Raw genomic sequence first — 23,444 nt, 5'->3', positions numbered from 1 at the left:
AAACGTTTAAAAATATTTGCAAAAAATCAGCACAACTCACAAGCCGTCGCAACGACTCCGGAAGCGTTAAACTTGGCAGTTGTCTCAGTTTGCAAGCTTTAGAAATTGTCTATGTTATCGCGAATCACTTGCTAACATCATTTCACTTTCTTTGAAATTTTATTTTATGAAATTTAGTGTTTAATTTACAATTCTTCATATACACGATTTAGGTTTTGTATTTTATAATATTCCTTCCATCAAATTATAACGCACAAAAGCAAAACACATCCGATGTATTTATCGATAACAGCATTTGTCATTTCTCGATACATGTTACACTTAAAAGAATTTGTAAAACGTTTTTCTAGGAAGTGAAGAAGTTTCTTCTACAAATCAAAATTTTCTAAATCTACCATTTCAAGTTATATAGTTATAGTTTTATAAATATTTAATTAATTTTTCATTCAAATAATTTAATTTTCTTTGAATGATAATTACTTCTTGCCTCCCTTGTCACCCTGTAACGCATTTCGAAACGCTTCCACTTTCACCATATCGCTGAAACGATTTTAGCGAATACGCCAGTGATGCCTCTTTACTGTCATCATCCAATGAAATGAAACACTTTATAATTACCATTTTTTGATTTTAAAATCTTTTACGCAGCTCTCAATTTTTATATAGAAAATCATAAAATTTAATTATAATTATCTTTTTAAACTACAGTTTAATTACGTTTCACTACTCCTGCTTTATATAAATCATATTTAAATATTACTTTGTGTTTTCACTCTTCAATTTTTTTTTTAGATAACTTCAATTGTCAATTGTCTCAGCAATAAAATTGTTTCGTTTTCAAAATCTTGCAGTTATACCGATTTATCGTTTTGTTCTGTCTGTCGCTCATTCAAATATATATTTCTTGTCAAATCATAACATTCGTTGCAACTTGTCGAATTGGAAAATAGTAGCAATTGTGCATGCTTGCAGACACTCTGGTATACTCGTTCGTTTCGTTTGCTTCGCCATTAGGTTCGGTGACAAAAGTTAATTTCTTCGTTTTTGCCTTTGCCTTGGCTAGTGAGTTTCAATTTTTGTGCATCGGTTTGCAGAAAAATAAATTTTTATTAGAAACGGTAAGTGCATTTATATTATCAAAATTATATATACATTTATTGATTAAAATACTGCTTATATTTGTGTGTGAAAAGTAAGTGGGTAAGGCGAAAGAAAAAGAAAGTTAAATGCGAAAATTAAAATTGGAAGTTAACTAGACTAATGGACATGAGTTTTTTCCATTCGTTTCTACGAGCATTGCATACATACAGAAATATTCTATGCATATTAGCGAACTGTAAATCGTGTTATTAACTGCATAAAATCGATTATTAGCAAACATTTATGCTACAGTGAATTATACTGGTGATTTTTTGGGATTATGGATTTTTCATCTTGACTTGTACAAAGAAAATTCGGGCTTCTGAAACAGCGCTGCCAACGTCGCTGTCGCAGTACGTTAGCCTCGCAAAACAATGCCAATGAATCACACGAACGACGTCGCAACCAAGATGGCGACGACGTCGATGTGTTATTTTGTCTCGTCGCGCGCCCCGCCACATCTTCCATTTCTAGTATACATACACTAGGTAGATGCACATTTACCTACTCACGTATAACATTTTCATCTTTTTCCCCTATTGTAATTTATTGTGTACACGGGCCACATGTTCCTATATGGATACATACATATATATGTGATGCGTTTAGCTTCATTTGTTGGATTTTCCGCTTTGAAATCTTTGTTACCTACCCGAGTCGCATCTTGTTTGTGAGATATATCATGATGCGCCATTGCATTTATCAAGCATTTTATACATATATGTATAACATAACAAAAATGTTTTCGTTTAAAATACATTGAACTGTATTTAGACATTATTTTTCGTTATTTGACCTCTCTTATACGCAATGCTTTTTCCAGACGTTAGTCGTTATCTGGTCATATTTTCTCGCGGTAAGCCACAAATCTCCGTTAATGCACGAAAAAGCTCAAACATTCCCAAATATATGCGAATGTTTTTTTGTTGTGAGGGGGAAAGCAGATGTAAGGGCAGAAGAAATGACGACAGCGCCGCAGTAAACGGCGATGGCAACGGTAGTATCGCAGCAGCAAGTGCAAAGTGAAAATTAAACGTCGCTTTGCTCAAGTGAAATGAGACGGCGACGGCACAAGTCTGAATTGAGGTCGAAATCAATTTAAAGCTCTGTAGTGACCATCAATTTATATATGTATTAAAAATATTTATAAGTATGCTATGTACATTTTACATAAACAGCATTAGACGAGTGCCTGCTATTTGCCTTGTAACAATCAGTTTGTGTATTTCTATCTGAATATGCTAGTTATGCTTATAATAAAATTTAAGTATATTAATATACTAACTAATAGCTTCTAATATGAGGTTACAGCAATTGAAATAGCATGAAAACACGAAAAATCACCCTCGAAACGCGCATGTACGCCTTGTCTTGCATCTATCCATTTTATACATACATATGTATATAAACTTTTAAATGTATGTATATATATGCTATCGACGACTACATTACCCCCTTGTGGGGGGTTTGTTCTCCTTCTGCGCCTACATACACATCTTTGACGTTGGATTTCTTTGTGATGTCGCTTTATGAACAAAGAAAGTTCATAACGAATAATTTACTCTGAAATGCCTTTTAAGCGTCTAAAAATTAGTTGATGGCATCGATGTTGTCACGAAATAACTTATATAAATTGTCAAATTCTTTGTAGTTTTGTAGTGAACTGTAGGGTGTAGTCTTTTTCTTATGCGTACATACCTGGTATATTCAAATTGAAGTTTTATGTGGCCTTAAGATTGACACACAATTCATCTGTGTTCTTTGGCCGTGCATTCTCTATTTCGGTCAGGTACAGTTCTGGTTATTATAGGACTGTACTATTCCTCGAAAATGGTGTACATAAAATTGGTCTTCCGTTTTTATGTATACCTGCAGAGGAGTTCTAATACCTGATTTTTTTTCTGCTCACTTTCGAAAATCAGGTATTGTGCAAATATGTTTACAATGATTATTTTCAACTTTTGTATTATATTTTTAGTATGTATCTGTCTTGAAATTTATCTGCATTGAATATACATATGAGCTCAATACCTAAGAAAGCAATGAGTAAAATTCTAAATAATTCCACACTTTTGTTATCCATAGATCAACACATGAATTATGTACTCATACACAGTGCTTATTTACACTCAAAATCTAGCATATTTTAAAATATTTGTTTAGTGAAACAACGAAGTTATAATGCTGTTATCTAAAGAAATTCGTATTGTTTAGCAACACTGTTTCAAAGAACACACTATTCTGCTGTGCCAGAACCAAATATTCTGCTGTGTGAATCATGAACAAAATATTGAACAGAGCATATGAAAACCAAATGCTAGGTACATAGAAAAAAAACAAAAGCAACAGCAGTAAAATCAGCTGCTTTTGAAGCGACAGGAGCTGGAAGAGTTGGTAGACATATAAATATACGAAAACAGAGTTCGAGTACATTTAAAACAGGTATAGAGATAAAGTGCTAAGTGAAATGAGTGGAGTTGTGAGTGTGCAGTTCAAGAGTGCATTGTTATTGTAAAAATTTCGTCAACCGATTCAAAAACTTGTATCAGAATTTTGATGGACAACTAGTTTTTCGCTGCACTCCGTCGTGTACTGTTCGTTAGCTCAGAGTTAAAATTAAATATATTTAGCATAAAATTTCAGGAAGTTCTAAAGTAAAGTGCTTTGCAATTAAAGAAATGCAATTGTTTTAACGCTATTGCTGGAAGAAATTTCCTATTTAAACCACACTTCAAAAGGTTGTTAAATGCATATATCTATAACAGACATACAAGTATATATAAATCGCACATTTAAATATTGCCCACATTGCATTATTTTTGTTTAATTTTAATCTATAACTAATAATTTTTCTTTTACTTGCAGAATAATTTCATTCACAAGGCAATTGACTTTGAAGAAAACAACATACTTTCCCAAGAAAGCTAAGTTTTAAATTATAAAACACTTGTAAAGATATAAAATATTATAAATTGTGGAAATCGCATACCTGCGATTAAAATAGTGAAAATTTGTAATCACTTACAACTTGTTTGCGTCTTCATTCGTTACAAAATTTACGTTATCGGCAACCGTGAGTGTGTGCGTGTGAGTTGAGTGTATCGTTTAAATCTCCAGTCACACAGTTGGGTCATTCAGCCAGTGATTAGACAATTATCAATCTTAGCAGTTCATCTGAGCGAACTAAGCATATATACAAAACCAAAATATTTCCATTTCAATAAAGTCGACGGCGAGCTTTATTGATTAATCAACGACGTGCTACAGCGACAAATTACGTCAGTAAACGTCGCGTTAGCCAGCTGTAAAGCAGATTTTATAATTCTTTACCCACAAGTTAACGAAAAAGTTTCCACCATTCTTCATTCAACGATTAGTGCGCACTTCTCGCAGCCTTACGACGACCCAAGGCAACGTTGGGATCAAACCAGCGACCGTTATTCAGGCACAATAGCGCAGGACAGGAACGTGAAAGCAAGCACCATTGAGGGAGGCAACAGCACCGGTGACACCAGTATTGGCGGCAGCGGTTTACACCTCGCAATAACGGCTCATCAAACTGATACTGAGCGTTTTAACGACAATTCGTGTAACCGAGGAGGAGGAGGCGGCGGCGTTAGCGTCAGCTGCGGCGGCCAATCTCCGCCCACACCAACGGTCGGTAAAACACTGTTAAATACAAGTCCCAATCTTTTGCCGATTACCACTGCATCGGACACTTTTAACAATTTGAAAAATTTAGTAAAGATTGATAAGGGTTCCAGCCCAACGAACGGCAACACCAATAGTGGTGGTAATAGTTATCGCCCAAAAGGCAATAACGCAGGCTATAAAAATAACGGTAATCTAGCCCCAACATCCGCCGACGAACGCGGTCTAATTTCTAACGGTAGTGGTTCATCTGGTTCCGGTATCGGTGCTGGAGGGCGTGCTGGAGCAGGAAGCTCTTCGGGATATATTAGTTCATCATATAATAGGAATTCCGCCAAAATTCGTCAATACGATTCGGACGTAAGCCCACGACCTCGACGAACTTACCAGGGTGACTCGTCGTCGTCGCGTTACTATAACAAAAATAGTGACACTTTGGGACAGGGCCCCAAATCATCAGTTGGAACCGGTGGTAACGGCACTCTAAGTGGTGCTGGTATCGGACGTGCTATCATAGGTAACGAAGGTAACAGCGGACGCGGCTCATACAACGCCGACGGAAGCAACAATAGACGTTATAACAATCAAGGTTCGACAGATGGCGGCTACAATAGTGGTAACCGTAATATAAACTCAACCGGTGGCGGAGGCAGCAGCTATCGCCAACAGCAGGGCAACCGTTACGAGAACAGCAATGGGCAACAGCGGTCTTATGGCAATTCCACAAATGCCAACTACAACAGTAACTATTCAAATAAACAAGGATATGGATCACGTTCTGGATACAATGATGGAAATGTAAATACACGTTCAAATCACCGGGAAGACTACGGTAGCAACAACTATCGAGAGTACGACGACACCCCACGTTCTCGTTACAATACCGGAAATAACAGCAATTCAAACAGTCTCGAACGCGGCAATAACGGGCGTTACAAGCCCTCTGAGCAGGGTAACGGTAACGGCCACATACCCTCTGCTTTAAGGCAAGGTGGAATTTCAATTGAAGATCGTTACGATCGTCCTTCTAATTCAGCTGACGGCGGACGTGCTTATAGTAATCGCACTCCACCAATTCGTGGCGGAAATGCATCTGGCCCCGCATCAGCACCAGGCGCACACTCTTCAACACCATCTTCAATAAATTCAGCGTCATCGTCGTCTCGTGGCATATCACCCAACTCAGCTGGCGCCACAGTAGGAGCACAGCGCCCATCACCATCACCCACGCCACCGCCTCCATCTGCAGGTCGCTGGGTGCCACCATCTTTGCGTCCACAACATGGACTCAGTCAAACAGAAAAGAACGATGCTGTCTTCAGAAGGGTGAGTAATATTATAATTAATATTTTTATTTGTATGCTTTTATTTACACATTTTATACTGTTTTTATACATTTATAGGTTCGTGGTATCCTAAACAAATTGACTCCAGAGAAATTCCAAGAACTCAGCGATGAATTGTTGAAGCTCGACTTGAACTCCATTCTCATTTTAAATGGTGTGATTTTGTTGATTTTTGATAAAGCTCTAGATGAGCCGAAGTATTCGTCTATGTATGCACAGTTGTGCAAACGTCTCTCAGAAGAAGCTCCCTCATTTGAAAAAGATCCCAACAGTTCATGTACCTTTTTAAGGCTGCTCATCGCCGTTTGTCGTGATAAGTTTAATAATCGCCTCAAACGTGATAACGCCGACGGTGACAACAATAATCAATTCAACAAAGTACACCGACCAGAGTCACAAGCAAATCTTGGTGAAAATGACACCGATGAAGAGGAACGCCGTCATCTGGCCAAACAGCGCATGCTGGGTAATGTCAAGTTCATTGGTGAACTCCACAAATTGGATATGTTGTCAACAAATGTACTGCATCAATGCATTATGGAATTGCTCGACAAGAAGAAGAAGCGTTCAGCCTCACAGCAAGAAATGTGCGAGGACATGGAGTGCTTGGCACAACTGCTCAAAACGTGCGGGAAGGTCCTGGATTCAGAACAGGGCAAAGAGCTGATGAATCAATATTTCGATACCTTGGAACGCCGATCAAAATCGACTGACTATCCGCCTAGGATACGCTTCATGTTGAAGGATGTCATCGAGCTGCGTGAAAACAACTGGATACCCCGTAAAGTGGCGACCACTGAGGGACCCGTGCCTATTAAGCAGATCCGCACCGACGATGATACAATCATTCGTACACCGTTCGCACAAAGGAATCGCGATATGCGCAATAATGACCGCGACGGTGATAGCTGGATGAATCGTTTCCATATAAATCTGCAGCCAGGCTTCAATGACATGTTTAGTAGTTTAAGCGTAACTGGTGCTTCGCCGATTGTGTCACCGTAAGTCTTGCATTAAACTGCTTATGTAATTCAACACAATAACAAAAATATATTCTTTTTATTTAACAGATTTAGTGGTAATAATTCAAATCGACCATATAATGGACGCGACCGCAATCAAGGTGGACGCGATGGCAACAACTACAACAACCGGTACAATAAGCATAACAACCAAAATGGTGGATCCGGTGGAAATCGTGAGGACGGACGAGGTGGCCGCAATGGACACATGGGACGAGATGGTGACTCCTCTGGTCCATCTCATTATGGTAACGGCGGTGGAAATTCGCTGCTGAATAGCAAAGAACTTGCACCACGTTTCAAACGTAATTTGATGTCGACCAATCAAGACCCCGTTGAAAATCTACAAATGCGACCTGCTGCCAACTCGCTTCTTTTCAAAGCTGCATCACAAAATCATAAACTGCCAGCAATGTTGCCAATTTCGACACCGCCAAGTGGCAGCACTGGCTTCGGTAATAACAGCTCCAACCGCAGCGGTGCTTCAAACAAGGACCAATTGTCTAACGCTCAATACCCGCTTCTTGGTACACCCACTTCACACTTAATGAATCCAGCTCGTCCTTCGTCGACTCCATCTGCCGAATATGATAACGAAAGGAGTGTACAATCCGCTAGCTTGGGTTTGAATTTAGAGAGGGGCCTGAAAGCCACCTCTTCCTCGCCAAACTTCGGTGCAGCAAATAATGCGGGTGGAGAAAAAGGCAAATCTAGCGATAATAATTCAGATTACTCCAATTTGTCCGATGCTGCTGATAAGAAACGCAGCTCAACACCGATAGATCCTCAACAATTGGTCACCAAACAAGGTTCCGTGGAGAAGGCTGCCGGCGCTGGTGCGAACAAACAGAAGAAAGACAAAGCTTTTAATAAAGAAGAAGTACTGAAGAAAACAACCGCTTATGTTAAAGACAATTTCTTCTATGATTCCGAAGACGATGAGGATACAACTATCACTGACGCTCGCGGTAACGACGACGAAGAAGGAGATCACAATGATAGCGGCGTTGCCAGCTCTAATGCCAGCGATAGCATCCATGGCAAGCAATTCACCAATCTAGTAGATGGGTTCTTGGATCTTAAAGTGCCTGAGAAATGTATGAAGGACGTGTGCATCAATGTCATAATGGATGTGCTTGAAAAAGCTGAAGACAAGTATTTGCAGCGTGTAATCTCTTTCCTACAAGCCCTACGCAAGCAATGCAATATCAAACCCAATATCATATTGGAAGTGTTCAAGCAAGTCATTAACAAAATGAACGAACGTGAAGCTTTGAATCCGCGCATTGCCACACATGTTGCTGGACTTTTGAGCCGCGCCGCCGGCGATGCTGGTCTGCTCAAATTGACCGATATCGCCAACTACACGGACAACGGTCAACATTATCCACTATTTTTGTTGGTGCTGCAGCAGCTGCACAAGTCCATTGGCAAAGACGCATTGGCTGAGAAATTCCGTGCAAGTAAAATTGATTTAATGAACAGCCTACCCGAAGTGGATCGCAATAAGACACGTTTAGCTGAAATATTGGACGACCGCAATTTGGCCTTCCTGTATCCACTGCTCAAAGTGCAAGCAGAGATGTATAAGCAACTTACCAGCGATCCAAATCCCTCGGCGTTCTACAAATGGATCAAAGCCAATGTCGATTCCAAGTTCTACAAAGACGTTGGTTTTATTAACGCGCTCATGACAGTGATCGCAAAATATATAACACAAGTGAGTACTTGAAACTTAAATGTTGTTGAATGAGTAAACTTACTAACCATTGCTTTTTTTTAATTTTTGTAGGAGACAACTCTAGCAGAAGGTACCGACATCAAGAAGCACCCAGATCGTGCCACCATGGAGAAAGAGGAATCGTTGCTACTCAAGTATAGCCAAATTTTGCAAACATTCCTGGGTGGCAGTAACGAGCTGCAATTGATTGCTATTTACGCGCTGCAAGTGTTCTGCCACAATGAAAATTTCCCCAAAGGTGAGTGTGCAAGTAAAATTAGTTGAATATTTGTGATGAATTTTCACTAAGCCGTATCGCCGTATTATTTATAACAAAATATTGTAATTTCATTTTTCTTCTCTTTATCTTTAGGTATGCTCTGCCGTTGGTTCAAATATCTCTATGAAGCTGAAGTAATCGAGGAGGAGACATTCATTTTATGGAAAGAGGAAATTTCAGACAAATACCCTGGTAAGGGAACTGCATTATTCCAAGTTAACAACTGGCTGACTTGGTTGCAAGAGGCCGAATCTGAGGATGACGATGACTGAATTTAGCAAATCCATTAACGCAATAAATAAAAACAAAATATATATTTAAACACAAATTAATAACATATTAAACTGATAGATAACAAACTAACAAAAATCAAAAAAAAAAAAAAATTAAAAAAAATCTTTCGAATAAAGCGTTGAATCGTTCGTTAGCACATTCTGAAAAAATTAAAACACTCCAAATTAAAATTACAAGAATGCTGCATGAAAGCAAAATTAAACTCATGCACGCTATTTTCAACAACAAAAAAAAATAATAATATAATAAAAATTAGAATTATAAAAAATATTTATAAAACATGAACAAACAAAGAAAACACAAAAGCGACAAAAGATCAGACTTGATAAACTGGGGACGATTGAAACGAAATGAATGATAATTTTGAACGTAAATTTAATACACACTTATTGTACTTGTAACTCCAGTTCTACACTTTTTGTGCGCGATACTACAACAACACTTGCATTGTGTACAATGTGTAGAAGGAAAACAAAGAAAAGCAACACTTTTTAGATAATTACCAATCCAACTAATTTTCTTAAACTCGATCTTCAACGCTCAGTAATTTTTTAGCAAATTTATTTCAATATAAACTGAATACTACGACTTTATTTCTTATTTTAAAATGAATAAACAAACAAAAAAAAAAAAACAACAAAATATTTAATAAAACAAATTTTACTAAATAGTTTAAATCGTTAAATGCTTTTGAGTATGAACGAAAATTGGCAAGCAACAGCGGATGGCATGACGCAAATAGGCACACACCAAACAAAAATTAGCAATAAAATATAAATAATTAAGTGAAAATGCAACTGAATCAATCTGCTGCCACTACACTTCCCAATTGTGATCTATTTCTCAAAATGTGAAATGTGTCCGCTTACAGGCTCAGACATTTTTGTGAAATTTTTGCCAAATTAGCATAAAACTTGATAAAGTGATAAATAGCGCAAAAAACATGGCCAGTGTATTTAAATGAAACATACATTTGCAGTAAACATGAATGTCCAACTGATATTGAACAAGTTGCATGAAGAACAAAACAATAATATTAACCGATTTGAACTTTTAGCAAAGAAAAAGTCGAAATAAAGCGAAATAACAGCTGCCGCAACGAATTTGTTTTTGTTTTATTTAAAATGCATGACTAATAGGGTTATTCCAAACGCAGAAGTACATTCCCAGAAGCTGACAAAGACCGATTTCGGCGCGCAACGGTGATAAAAAATTAAACACTTCACTTTATTTCAAGTAATGCGACCGCAATTCTGAATTTAACATGACGTTGAAATCAAAGGCAGCAGTAATAATATGCAGCATTTTTAAATTTCACACGCAGGTTAGAGTGGCCGCCAACAAAATTTTGATCAATACGCTAAAATAGGTTAATATGCCTCTCCCCTTTTACCGGTGCGTTTTTGACAATAGAAAGCTTTTCATAAATACCTGTCAGCTGTTTGGCGTGAGCTTTGTGGCAACTTTTACGCTTCTCTAGAGGTTTTTTTAAGAGCCAACAACAAACTGTAGTGAAAAATTTATTATTAAATATTTTTAAAGAGAGAGAGAGAGAGTAGTTGTATTAATATCAAAATATAATAATTTAAATACTTTTTATGCTGCATAATTAGCACAATTTATTTTTATTCAAACAGTATAAACATTCGCTTATAAATAAGTATTTAAATTTTGCAATAAGCAGTAAACAATAAATTCAAACTGTCGACGAAGCGCCATACCTTCATACAAACTCAAATCACTTTCGTGCTCTCACAGTCTACTACTTTTGATTTCTTCGTATGCCTTCTTCCACAATTTCTCATACTGTTTCGGCAATTTGCTGTGCACCAGTTCTGCGTACTCCTTCAGCGCAGCCTCAGAGATATCCTCATAGTATGGCAGCGCCTCCAAACGCTTCAACCAGTCGGCCAACTTGGGCCACTTGTTACTGTCGATGGCCACAAAGGTGAGATTTAAAAGGCTCACCGTCGAAACAATGCTGAAATCGGCGATAGTCAAGTGCTCACCAGCCATATAGGCGCTTTTGCTGAGAAATGTTTCTAGCAAAGTGTATGCATTGCGTATTTGTTCGAATTTCTCTTTTGGTATATCGGTGACATTCTGTTGAAAGAGTGGACCGGTGATTTGTTTGAGACAAGTGGCAAACAATGTGGATGCTTCATAGTATAAACGGTGATCCACCACGGCACATGCGTAGAAATCTTCGGGATAGAGTGTGTCGTCCTTGCCATACTTGCGCACCAGATAAGCGGCAATTGCATGTGAGTCCACGATGATATGTTCGGCATCCTCTAGAGTGGGCACTGTATGCTGGGGATTCTTCTCGATAAATTCCGGTTGCATTTGTTCTTTGGCAAAGATGTCCACCTGTCGAAATTCAAAGTCCAAATCCAATGCTTTGATCGTGAACAAGACGGCCCGTGTGGGCGCGCTTTTTTTAGTGCCATATATGATCAATTTCGACGACATTATTCAACCAGTTATTTTTACAACACTTGGATATCTTAACGTTGACAAAACACTCGTATGTCTGCTTCCTCTGCTGGCGTGTTGTGTGCACCTACTGTCCTGTAGCGTTATTGCCGTATTAACTGGCGGTCCAAGCACGTACACTCATTTATATATGTATATACATATTTCCCAATAATTCTTCCAGAGCAGTTGATTCTCTGCTGCGATAAAAGCTGTGGGGCATATACCGCAGATAAGATATGTACGTTTAACCGTGCTTAATAATGACGTCAGACACTTGTTTTATTAGCCACACAATCGTACATTGTTTGTTCATTTATTTTAAACAGCGTAAAAAAAAACGAAAAAATAAACAAACAGATCTGATTACATTCAAATTATTATATTTTTAAATTGAAGAGACTACAGTGACCACAACGACCGATCACCTGTGTGCGCCTCACTTAATCCTTAATTAATTTTAATTAGAGCTAAGCTTTAAGCTTGACGTCAGTTTGTGAATTCATTAACCGTTAACCTTTATTTATAAATAAGCCTATGTACAGTTATAAATAAAAACATGATTTAGTGCACCATATTTACCTGGTTGTACCTGGTAGGCGTACAAAAACAATAAAAGCTATTAAAAGCTTTAGCGCGAAATATTATCGAGTGTATGATTGTCACTCGTTTGTCGCTTTTTATAGTGATCAATAGCTTCTCGACATCTTATCTCTAAGTATTGAGTAACTTTTTCGTAAAAAATCCTTGTTTTTGGAATCGTTAGACTCAAATGTCATCATTAAAGCTTGAACAGTTATAAAACATTTTTTGAAATAACGGTAACTATGAAAGTCAACTTGGTAGTCTTGAGTTATACAAAATCAGACGATAGAAATTTATCCAACGTAAAGATAATCGTCTTCACTACTATCTTCATTGCTATAACAAAATTAGTCAGCCTCTCTCCACACGCTTTCGACATATTGAGATGATAAGTGTAGTCTGTTTTACAAAACGAATGTGATCTTATTATTTCGTACTTACAGTTATCAACGTATCTCGAGATACATATGTAGATACGGGCCGATAAGATATTTCACTACAGTTCCATTCTTTGCCTCAGACAACAAACTAGTGTTTTTATTTCAAATAGAAAGCTGACAAGATTAAAGGCAAAGCCCAACCTCGACCTGTCGTAACTTTTCAGAGAGAAAAGCGAACTTTATTATACATATAAACATAAACATATGTATGTATGTATGAATGAATGTCAAAAGCTCGCATAGGCTTCTGCATATGAAATCAGCAAAGTTAGCCGATCACTCTTATTAGACAGGTATACCATATTCAAACATGTTATCAATATTACATACATCTTTACCCAGAGAGTACCTGCAATTGATTTGTTTAAACAATTTCACCATTTAAAATGACTGTGCATAATTCATATACACAACAAGTGGAAAACTGGGACTTCATTTCGGCGGGTCATTGTGTTCATTTCAGGTGACTAAGTTTAAGTTGCTTTTTTATAGTTTAAAAATCGTTAAAAATGAGTTTTTCCTCTCTATAGGGATTCTACTCATACTGTCAATGACTTCAAAAGACAATAGTTGAATGGTCTCTTGTGTTTGAGAGACGACAACTGACACTAATAATCGAAAGGATGATATACACGTGGTTCATGTTCGAATTTATTATAATTATGCCCCTAAATTGAAGCTCTAGTCCGCTGGAGAATATACAGACTGATATCCGTCCAAGGACTGCCATCGCAAAAAATGGTCTTCTATTATTGAAAGCAAAACATTATTTTAACAGCAAAAACAGAATTAATTTACCAATCAAAAGTCAACTATTTCAAAATAAGTACTACGTATGCATATGTATATATTTTTATTTTAAATGTTCACCGACTATTGGTAAACCCTGTATATTTGCCATAATTCTAACAAAAACGATGTGGAAATCATGTAAGTGGATGTCTCTATTCTTATTTATGTCATCTCTCTATGCCGTGGTAAATGATCCGTTATTTAACTGACATTCAATGAAAAGAAATAGAAAAACAAACGAAATTTAATTGCTACAATTGGCACAGGTGAAAAATGTCAGGTATTATTATTTATGGCCACGACATCAGTCCAGCGGTACGCGCGTGCTTGTTAACGTTGAAAGCGCTCAAACTACAATTTGAATACAAACATGTAGATATTTTGGCGGGTGAACAACTGACTGATGACTTCATCAAGCACAATCCACAACACACGGTGCCCACGTTGAATGATAATGGCATCTGGCTGTGGGACTCGCATGCAATCTGCGCATATCTTGTTGACAAGTATGGAAAGGATGATGCACTGTATCCGCGAGATTTGGTCTTACGCGCACGCGTCCATCAGCGACTCTTCTTTGATGCCAGCATACTGTTCATGTCGTTGCGTTTCATCACGCGACCGATGTTCAAGAATAACGTGTCCATTGTGCCGCGTGAAAAGACACTGGGCATTATCGAAGGTTATACGTTGCTTGAGAAATTCCTGACGAGCAGTTCCTACTTGGTAGGTGATTGCTTGACCATAGCGGACCTGTGTTGTGTTGCAACAGCCTCGTCGTTGGGAGGTGTGGTCGAATTGGACACCAAAAAGTACCCCAAATTGAGCGCTTGGATGGAGCGCATGAAGAAATTACCATATTACGAGGAAGCAAACGGTTGGGGTTGTAAAAGGTATCTGGACATGCTTCAAACGCGTCTCACCGCAATTGTGTCCTGAACAAATACATTTTGTTTTATTTACTTAGCAATAATTTGGAAATACAGTGCGATTGTTATGCTCATATTTGTATGAAAAGTAAACTTAAGCCTTATTTTTGTGTTAAGGAAACCGAATATGCTTGTTTTATTAATAATAATTTGGCTAATAGTATTTATATTTACATTTAATTTTGGACAGGTAAGCGAAGAGAGAATTATTTCTATATTACGGTGGCACTAAGTACTAGTTTGATGACACCTGTATGGATGTATGTCACCTGTAACTGCTTGATGATTTTTGATGCCTATCTTCCTAAGCTATTTGATATTCAATTAAATAAAATTGCTCTGTATGTTTGCCAAATGGATTGCTTGAAAGCTCCATATCATTGCGATTGTGTGTGTGTATAACACTCATAGATAAGATAAATAAAACCTAAACTATCATCAAATTACTAAATATATATTATGTGCTTTTACATTATACAAGTTTACTACTAGTTTGACTACAAATAGGGCTAATTTATGGCAAAGCTTTCAGTAGTAATTTGGTAATTGTTACGGCTGGAAGTGATTTTAGATTCAAACTAGATTAAAATGAGTGAAAAAATCGTTCTCTACGGCTTCGAGAGAAGTCCACCAGTACGCGCTGTCTTACTCACATTGAAGGCGTTGAATTTGGATTTCGAGCACGTGCCGGTAAATACATATTTAGGTGAACAAAAGTCCGAAGAGTACTTGAAAAAGAATCCATCGCATACAGTGCCGTTACTCGAAGTTGATGGCAAATATATATCCGATTCGCACGCTATCATTGCCTTCTTGGCCAGCAAATATGGCAAAGATGATTCGCTCTATCCGAAGGATCTCTTTCAACGCGCCATTGTCGATCAACGTTTGCACTATGAGAATGGCGTTGTCTTTCAGGAAACTTTAAAACAACGTTTGCGTCCATTGTCGATGTGCGAAGTGTCACAAGAGGTGGCTGACGAAGCAATTAAGGCCGTTGGCGATGTATATACCGTGCTGGAGGCTTATCTCAACCAAAATAAATTTATAGCTGCAGATCATTTAACCATCGCTGATCTCAGTCTCCTGTCAACGGTCTCTGTTATGAATATAGTTGTGCCAGTAGATGCTGGAAAGTGGCCGAAGTTGGCTGCGTGGTTGGTGGAATTGAAGCAATTGCCTTATTATGAGCAGGCCAACGCGAAGGGTTTGAAAGAAATCGAGGAATTGCTTAAGCCGGCGTTGGCGAAGTACAAGAAATAAGTAATAGCCGTTCTCACGACAGTAAGGTCTACGTAATCGGAATGGAACCGGTCATGTCGAGAGTAGTCTTCCACTTTAAAATAATTGAATAAATGCCAATTTTTATGTTCATTTATTTATTATATATATGTAAATATATTTAAAAGTAAACAATTATCAATAAATACATACATGAATACAACTTACAACGTACATACATAAAATTGGCATCACATAACTCGGTCAGCAATGCTATAGCAGTTTTTGAAGTACAAATATAAATTTGTTTATGTTTAACAATTCAAATATATTATATTTCGATACTTTATATATAGTCGTTTTCGTTTGCAAAATTCAACAACAATAAAAGTGCGTGATTACTTTTTGCTGTTCTTTACTTAGTATTTCCTGGTAAAGTATTTCAATATAATTAATAATTTATATTGAGCAAAGGTGTACCTCGATTTCCATAATTCACATAAGGTTATATCAATAAAAAGGCTTGTTAGAGGATTCTGGGTATTTAATTGTGTATAATAAAGGTCCTAATTTACTTCAATAATACATTTGGTTTCAATACTAATACACAACATTACAATACATTTGAGACAAATACATTTATGTATGTATGTCTTTAACTAGTACATACGTATATGCACTCGTACATATGTATATACCAACATGAATATGTAAGTACATGGACAATCTAATATGCTTCTATATACCTTTTTTTATTTTACGGAAGTTTGTTGGTTTCTTGTGCGTTGCATTTACTTTTCACTCGCCGTAATAACCTATTTTTGCCCCATACTACACCCCCTACCCCTAACATATTGACTTCCGGGTGAATCGTTGAAATGGAGTTATGAATTACGAGTCTGCCAAGGGGAATCTCTTGAGAACTACGGCTTAAAACTACACCAACGACGGGTTCACAGTTGAGCATATTCATATCAGGAAATAGGTGAACAGTTTAGTTTATGAAATGGATATTTGCGAAAGGAACTACGCGGTCACATAATATTCACGTTGGCGTTTTTGGCATTTTTCACGTGCAATATAACACAACGCAATCGTTATGAGAATTGCAATTGTTACGCCCATTCCTATGCTAACCCACATGATCTCCTCGTTGATGCCGACATAGGATCGACCTTGAAATGAAAACCATTTAAATGTGATTTGATTAAATTTTTTGTTAAATTTACAATTAATATGAATATATCACTTACCATTATAATAATGATTGGAATAGCCAGCCTTCCCGGCTACTCTGCCTGCTGGCATTTTGTTGGCAATATATAACAGCAAACCTTTTTTTAATATAAGTAAATTATGTTTCTCCAAGTGCTTGAGTAATTTTTTTTAAGGTTTTATATTTTCTTTAAGGACTATAAATGCGTTTTCGAAGAAGATAAGTTGGTGCAATACTAAAAAAGTCCAGGCATAGATTGTAGGACCAACTATTCAAGGATTATATAATTGCCATGGTGTTTGTGCTGAAAAACAAGAAAAAATTTACATAAGAATGACGATACAACAATATATATACATATTTCTTGTTAATAAAGCAGAATATAATAATATAATATAATTTTTATATTTAAATTTGAATTTTCGTGATAATCGCTTTTAAACTAACTAAATCAACGATTAAAATCGATTGCAACTATTAGTACGACTGCTTACATCTCTATTCAATAATCAGCTGATTTTATTTTCCTTCCCATTGGCTTCTGCTATCAAAGCATTTGTCGTATTTCTAGTGATAAATATTAGTTTTATTTTTATTAGTTTGTTTTATTTTTATAAAAAAATAGTGTAAAAGTTGCATTTATTTTTAGCGTGTAAATGAAAGTTAGTAACCAGTTTAATACTTTAAATGCAAGCAGATGAAATGAAAATGTGCAATGGCTCAGAGGAATGTTGTAGTGAGTAATGCATATGACTAAGTAGTTTTGTTTGCTTTTTAACTCAAGTGTAATTAAAACCGATTTTTATATGAAAAATAGTTAAGATTGAAATTTATTGAAAGTTCTATTAATTGTTTGTGTATTAATGTTTATTTAGAATTTCACTTGTTTGTATTTTAGCGGCTTATTTGCATAAATACACACATATTAGTACATTGCAAAGTACAGGCGAATGATAATTTTTTCGTTCGTGAACAAGCGAGAAGTAACAAATGGTTTGCGCAAACCATAAATCATTAAATAGTTTCCCGCGAATTCTTAAATATCAGTTATACGTTTTAGTAATATTTACATTTAATTTAATTTAATTTTTGCTCAACTATAATTTTTTATTTTGTAAAATAGCTGAAAAAAGTTGTTTGAGTGGTGAACACGAGCGTACTACAATAAAAGAAATAATGCATTTTAATCGAAGACAGTATTATATTAATAACAATTTAGAACTTGACTGTTAGTGAAAGATTTCCTAATTAGTTTTCGTGTTATTGTTATATCACCCAAACGCACATGCAATTCATTACATGATTTCAAAGTGAACTTTTTTGTATATACTACTTACTTATTGTTACTGTCGCAAGCATATTTATAATGCAATTCCTAATTTAGTGATAAGGTTGAGCTTTTCATACGACTATATAACATTGTATATTGACGTTCATTCATTTATATGTATTGACGCATTAAATCAATCAAACAATGAAATCTTAAAATACTAGTTGCAACTTCCTATGCAAACAAAAAAATATATATACTCGTATATCCAAAGCTTCCGATAAACAATGTTTTTAATATCTACCATAAGTTTTTGCTGTTTTGTAATATTTGCATTGCTTAGAGAGCATTGGCAGTATTAGGAGGTTTATTACATGTGCGCTATAACTATACAATATGCAACATTTTACCATTGAAGATCAACTGGAAGCTGAAGCGATACACTCCAACGAACAGCTGCTAGCCTTCGAATTGCGAAGTAAAGACATAAAATGGCACAACTATGTAACACCGTTAGCCGCACGCAGTTCGCCAATTTATTTACAAAGACAATTCCAACTGATGAGTAATTATCGCGAGCCAATTGGAAATCACAATAGACGTGAAGTTCTAGTCTGTCACGATATGATGGGAAACTATCTGGAAGATCGGTAAATATCACATTCATTTGAGATATGAAAGTGATCTTATGTTCTTTCTGTATGCTGCAGACACTATCACTCGTCGAAGAAGTATGACGACTATCGTTTCTACCATTGGTCCGGTATCGACTACTTCTGTTACTTTAGTCACAATTATATCACAATACCGCCCTGTGGCTGGTTAAATGCAGCGCACAAACACGGTGTACGAGTATTGGGTAAATGACGAAAATATTTCTTTTGTTGAAAGCGAATTCTAAATTCAATAAAAAAAAAATTAAATATTTCATCCTTACAGGCACGTTTATTACCGAAAGTGGGCACTCAAGTTTGTTAAGTGATGTGCTGCAGTCAAAGGATATGGTGGATAAGATTGTCGATGCCATGGTGAAACTGTGCAAGCATTATTGCTTCGAAGGTTGGCTAATTAATGTAGAATGCAAAGTCAAATTAGAAAATATGGAAAACCTTTAGTGAGTAATACTCTAGTATAATTTCAAATGTATTTCAAAATCACATGCATTTCAGCTACCTCGTAGAACGTTTACGCTCAACTGTGGAAAGTGAAGTGGAACACGGTGTGGTGTTCTGGTATGACAGCATCATTGATACGGGCGAACTAAGATGGCAAAATGAAATTAATGCCAAAAATGTGCGTTTTTTTCGTGGAGCGCATGGCATGCTAATCAATTACACTTGGAATGACAAAAGTCTAGAGATGACTACGGAAATTTGCGAACGCTCACAGTCTCAATGTCAGCGTGCCTTTTTTGGCATCGATGTCTTTGGTCGCGGCCAAATTGCCAAATTTCAGTGTAAACAAACTTTGGCACGCATTGTGAGTCAGCGTTTTTCAACGGGTTTCTTTGCGCCCGCCTGGACGTATGAAACACTGCAAATGTTTGGTTACAATATAAAACAACCGTTGGGTGATGACAGTGTAAATGATGCTTTCTTGCGACGCAATGAAAAATTCTGGTGTTCATTATGGGAACATTTGGCTACGCATCCCTACAATGCATTACCATTTTATAGCGATTTTTGTTTAGGTTCCGGCAAAAACACATATGTAAATGGACGTGCGAAGAGTAGTGTGAGCGGCACTGGTGGTGGTGATGGTGAACAGTTCTTTAATTTATCACGCTGTTCGCTGCAACCTTCCGTACCGCTATATCTGCTTGCAGAACGTTACTATAACGACGGTTTTAATGGTGGTTCGTGTCTGCGAATCTTACAATACAATAATAGCTTCCGTGTATTTGTTACCGACTTCAAGCTGCAAGGTGGTGGACTTGTCTTTGCCTACGCTTATAAACTCCAACCGAAGGATGGCGAATTCGATTGCATTTTACGATTTTGTACGCGAAATAATGCACGCGATTGCTATCTATTCATGGGTGATTATTACGATACAACGAACTTGCAAAAGGGACGCTGTTACGTTTCACCAATAAAGCCAAAATACAATCATCTATTGAACAGCAGTCAGTTAGATACACCAAAAATACCCAAAGAAAATGCGCTGGCAGAAAATGCGGCCAATGGTTGGCGCGTGCGTTATTATGTGGTGGCATTTGATGGCGCCATTCAAGTGAAGGATATCGGTGTGCTGTATCGACGTAGTCAAGAAGCAACAGACACTGCCTATTTAGGTGCGGTCTACCTAAATGAGTACGATGTGAACACGCTTGACTTCCCACAAGATAGCAATATTGCATTGATACAAATTTATGGAGAGGATTTGCTTAATTAACTTGTGAAGGTAAGCAAGCTCCAACGGTAGTCAAGAGTCAGTCAATTGTTGCCCTTTGGCTTTTGGTTAGTATTTTTATTTCCAAATATATACGATATACACATTTATAAGATTATGTAAACAAATTTTATACTATTTTTACACTTAAACTATTAAAGCTTAAACGAAAATTGATCGCTTTGTTCGAATGTAGTTTCTTTGGACCACAAAGTCGATCTCTTAAAAAGTAGACTTCGCTTAAAATGTTGTTCCGAATTTTAAAGTTTAGCAATGCCAGTTGTTAATATGTAAAGCATTTCAAAAACTTGATTTTCAGTTAGAAAAAGTAATTTCTAGCAAATATCAAATGCAATTGTTTCGAAATCATTAAAATCTTTGTGACTTTTTCCAATGACATTACCCCCTCCCATGCTGAAAGACCAAAAGAACTTTTCAATTTAACACTTTGTCTTCTTTCCTTTTCAATTACTCATTTGCCTATTCTTGCCTTAACGCTGCCCACGCCCCGGTATAGTATTCGCTGAGAATATTTATAAAAAAAGGCTTTGTCGACATTGTCTCATACGTAAGTGGTTCGTCTGTGTATGTCAGCTTGCATTACCTCTCCAGAACACAAGTACTTAAGTTGACTTGTTGAGAATACGTCTTTGTTTTCCTTAATGCATAGCCACGCACACTTTTCTGATTTTATGTGACAACATGCTCTTTGGATATCAAATGGGTTTATGGGTATCTAGTATAACTCTACAGATGACATGTGTGTACATTTACATACATACATGCGCATATAATTATGTATACAGTTTCATTACAAAGGAAATCCATACTTATATAAATACATGTGTTCAAACCTTGTCCCAGTAGTGAAAGTCCTAGGTTACGAATTTTGTACTTCGGTGGGGAAAGGGTTTCAAATATAACCTCTTTTAATTTCACTCATTCTAAATCTTGGTCAAGAGAGTTGTTTACTCTTTGTATCCTTTTTCAGGGACGAATAGGAAAGTGCTCATAATTTTAGAATTTCGTGAGGAAGTTTCTAACTCATAGTGAAAAACAATTTTAATCCTGAAAATATTCGAAAATTGATTTTATTTTAGTGAAACCGAAGCGATTTTACGACTGCGAAACCTGCTTGTGTGGCCGGAGCGGCTCTTTGGACTTTCATAAAGGTTATCACTGCTAAATAAATGCTTAAATAATATATTAAAGAGTACAATGGTATTCCAAATGTCTGTGCTTTGAACTGATATGTCCTTACTAACTAAAAACAAGACCCCAAACCCCTTCAATGACAAACTAATTTATTAGAACATTATGACCTACTTTTAGGCACTTAAGGATGGTTTTTGTTTGTTCAAATGTTTCTTAAAAATTAAAGCTCCTTTTTTCCAGAGGAGTTTGATCACTCTTTCAGAGTGATCCATTGCTGGAACATACTAAGCTTGAAATTAGTATGTTAGCGGAATGGATATTGTTGATACTAATTTTATGAGCGACACTTGTATATATATCTGTATGGGTGTGTGCATATTTATATGACATCTTAACGAACCGAATCGATAACACGCGCAACCACGGCTCCAACGGCTCTAAGAGTCATTTACACACACACACATACATACCTACATATATGTACACATATTAACATCAATGGATGTCAAGCGTCAAACAAACACAAGAGTTTGTTTGTTAACACTAAAGTTAGGTCAAATATACTTTGCGAATTGGCGATGCAGCAAATCACTTGGCAGTGATACTTGCACAAATGAATATGAACGAGCTCGTATAGTGTATATTAGTAAGTTTGCATGTACATATGTATGTATGTATGTTAGTAGTTGCAAATATGAGTATGTGAGTATGTATGTTAGTGTGTGGAAATAGGCCACCAACTTTCTGTGCTGTGACATATTTTATTAGATCAGAAGCGCATATGTACATACATACATACATGGGCGTATATATGTACATATGTAAAGATGCAGTGGTACATAAGCTCTTTAAACAATTTCACACATTTAATATTAGAGTTTATTGAGAAAAACTAAGTTCAATGAAGCCTAAAAAGCAATAATTAATTTCTCCTCTAAAATATACTGTTAATTAGTTCAACTAAACACAAATCCGAGTTCCACCTTAAAAAAATATGTATGCATGTATGTGATACACGCATTTATTTATGAAATATAAAATTTAATTTTATTACACTCACTTTTCGATAAATTTACGCAGTTTTTGTTACACTTTAGTTAAACTGTTTTATTCGATATACATATGTATATTTTGACCCGTATTTATATTTTCTTTTAGTGAGAATTTCACATTTTATTAACAACTAAGTACGAACTATTTGATGCGCTTCCTAAGCAATGTACATAAATCATTCGCTTTATATGTAGAGCATTTGAGCCGAATTTGTCCCGCTTTCAGGCAGCCAAGCCCCAAAAAGCACTGAATGCCTTGCTTCGCGCGAGAGAGTACAGCGAAAGCACATTATCCACTCCCATGGAGATAATAAACTCAACTGATGCTGTGCCGCTGCCTGCTTGTTTGGTGGTACAAAGTTTTCCCTACAAATTCTCTGTTGACGTTAATGCCGCCGCAATCGTGTTAACATTGTTGGGGTTGTTCGGCATTTCTTTGACCTAAGCAGTTGACTTGGCTTTCGA

General features: G+C 36.6%; 6 protein-coding genes and 1 long non-coding RNA gene across 9 annotated transcripts in view; 4 read left to right on the top strand and 3 right to left on the bottom strand.

Moving 5' to 3' along the window:
- The window catches only part of LOC114803988 (uncharacterized), a 41,205-nt gene extending 38,851 nt beyond the window's left edge, over positions 1–2,354 (bottom strand). The window contains exon 1 of one of the 2 annotated variants that reach the window (XR_003752296.2): positions 41–2,354. This is a non-coding gene — a long non-coding RNA (uncharacterized LOC114803988). The remainder of the gene's footprint in view (positions 1–40) is intronic. The other variant, XR_003752295.2, reaches the window with a different exon arrangement.
- Positions 2,355–4,386: 2,032 nt separating this feature from the next.
- On the top strand, positions 4,387–10,556 carry LOC105212193 (eukaryotic translation initiation factor 4 gamma 2; the record flags this gene model as incomplete). Its single annotated transcript, XM_011184044.1, has 5 exons — positions 4,387–6,117; positions 6,195–7,138; positions 7,208–8,879; positions 8,952–9,138; positions 9,253–10,556. Coding segments are annotated over 5 exons (4,713 nt in total), but the record flags the coding sequence as incomplete, so codon positions are not given.
- A 487-nt stretch (positions 10,557–11,043) lies between these two features.
- LOC105212127 (glutathione S-transferase 1) lies at positions 11,044–12,086 on the bottom strand. The gene has a single exon (XM_011183915.3). The coding sequence runs from the start codon at positions 11,923–11,925 to the stop codon at positions 11,206–11,208; it is 720 nt and encodes a 239-aa protein (XP_011182217.1). The 5' UTR covers positions 11,926–12,086; the 3' UTR covers positions 11,044–11,205.
- Positions 12,087–13,517: 1,431 nt separating this feature from the next.
- Positions 13,518–14,800, top strand: LOC105212126 (glutathione S-transferase 1). Its single transcript, XM_011183914.3, has one exon. It carries the CDS (start codon positions 14,019–14,021, stop codon positions 14,682–14,684), a length of 666 nt encoding a protein of 221 aa, XP_011182216.1. The 5' UTR covers positions 13,518–14,018; the 3' UTR covers positions 14,685–14,800.
- Positions 14,801–15,194: 394 nt separating this feature from the next.
- LOC105212125 (glutathione S-transferase 1-like) lies at positions 15,195–15,958 on the top strand. The gene has a single exon (XM_011183913.3). It carries the CDS (start codon positions 15,263–15,265, stop codon positions 15,935–15,937), a length of 675 nt encoding a protein of 224 aa, XP_011182215.1. The 5' UTR covers positions 15,195–15,262; the 3' UTR covers positions 15,938–15,958.
- Positions 15,320–23,371, bottom strand: LOC105212123 (uncharacterized). Of its 2 annotated transcripts, XM_011183911.3 has the most exons (4): positions 18,034–18,415; positions 17,606–17,678; positions 17,149–17,415; positions 15,320–17,070 (listed from the first exon to the last, which is right to left on the bottom strand). In XM_011183911.3, the coding sequence occupies exons 3-4, from the start codon at positions 17,201–17,203 to the stop codon at positions 16,922–16,924; spliced, it is 204 nt and encodes a 67-aa protein (XP_011182213.1). In that variant the 5' UTR covers positions 17,204–17,415; positions 17,606–17,678; positions 18,034–18,415; the 3' UTR covers positions 15,320–16,921. The 2 variants fall into 2 exon arrangements, with proteins under 2 accessions (XP_011182213.1, XP_011182211.1); XM_011183909.3 differs by lacking the exons at positions 17,606–17,678; positions 18,034–18,415 and adding an exon at positions 22,988–23,371.
- LOC105212124 (cytosolic endo-beta-N-acetylglucosaminidase) lies at positions 17,645–20,949 on the top strand. Its single transcript, XM_011183912.3, has 5 exons — positions 17,645–17,847; positions 18,800–19,031; positions 19,092–19,240; positions 19,321–19,495; positions 19,551–20,949. The coding sequence occupies exons 1-5, from the start codon at positions 17,799–17,801 to the stop codon at positions 20,773–20,775; spliced, it is 1,830 nt and encodes a 609-aa protein (XP_011182214.1). The 5' UTR covers positions 17,645–17,798; the 3' UTR covers positions 20,776–20,949.
- Positions 23,372–23,444: the final 73 nt, after the last annotated feature.

The sequence above is a fragment of the Zeugodacus cucurbitae genome, chromosome 6 (genome assembly GCF_028554725.1).
Source record: "Zeugodacus cucurbitae isolate PBARC_wt_2022May chromosome 6, idZeuCucr1.2, whole genome shotgun sequence".
NCBI lineage: Eukaryota > Metazoa > Arthropoda > Insecta > Diptera > Tephritidae > Zeugodacus > Zeugodacus cucurbitae.
Note: the sequence above shows the minus strand (reverse complement) of the source record. Positions and strands in the feature narration are given on the sequence as shown.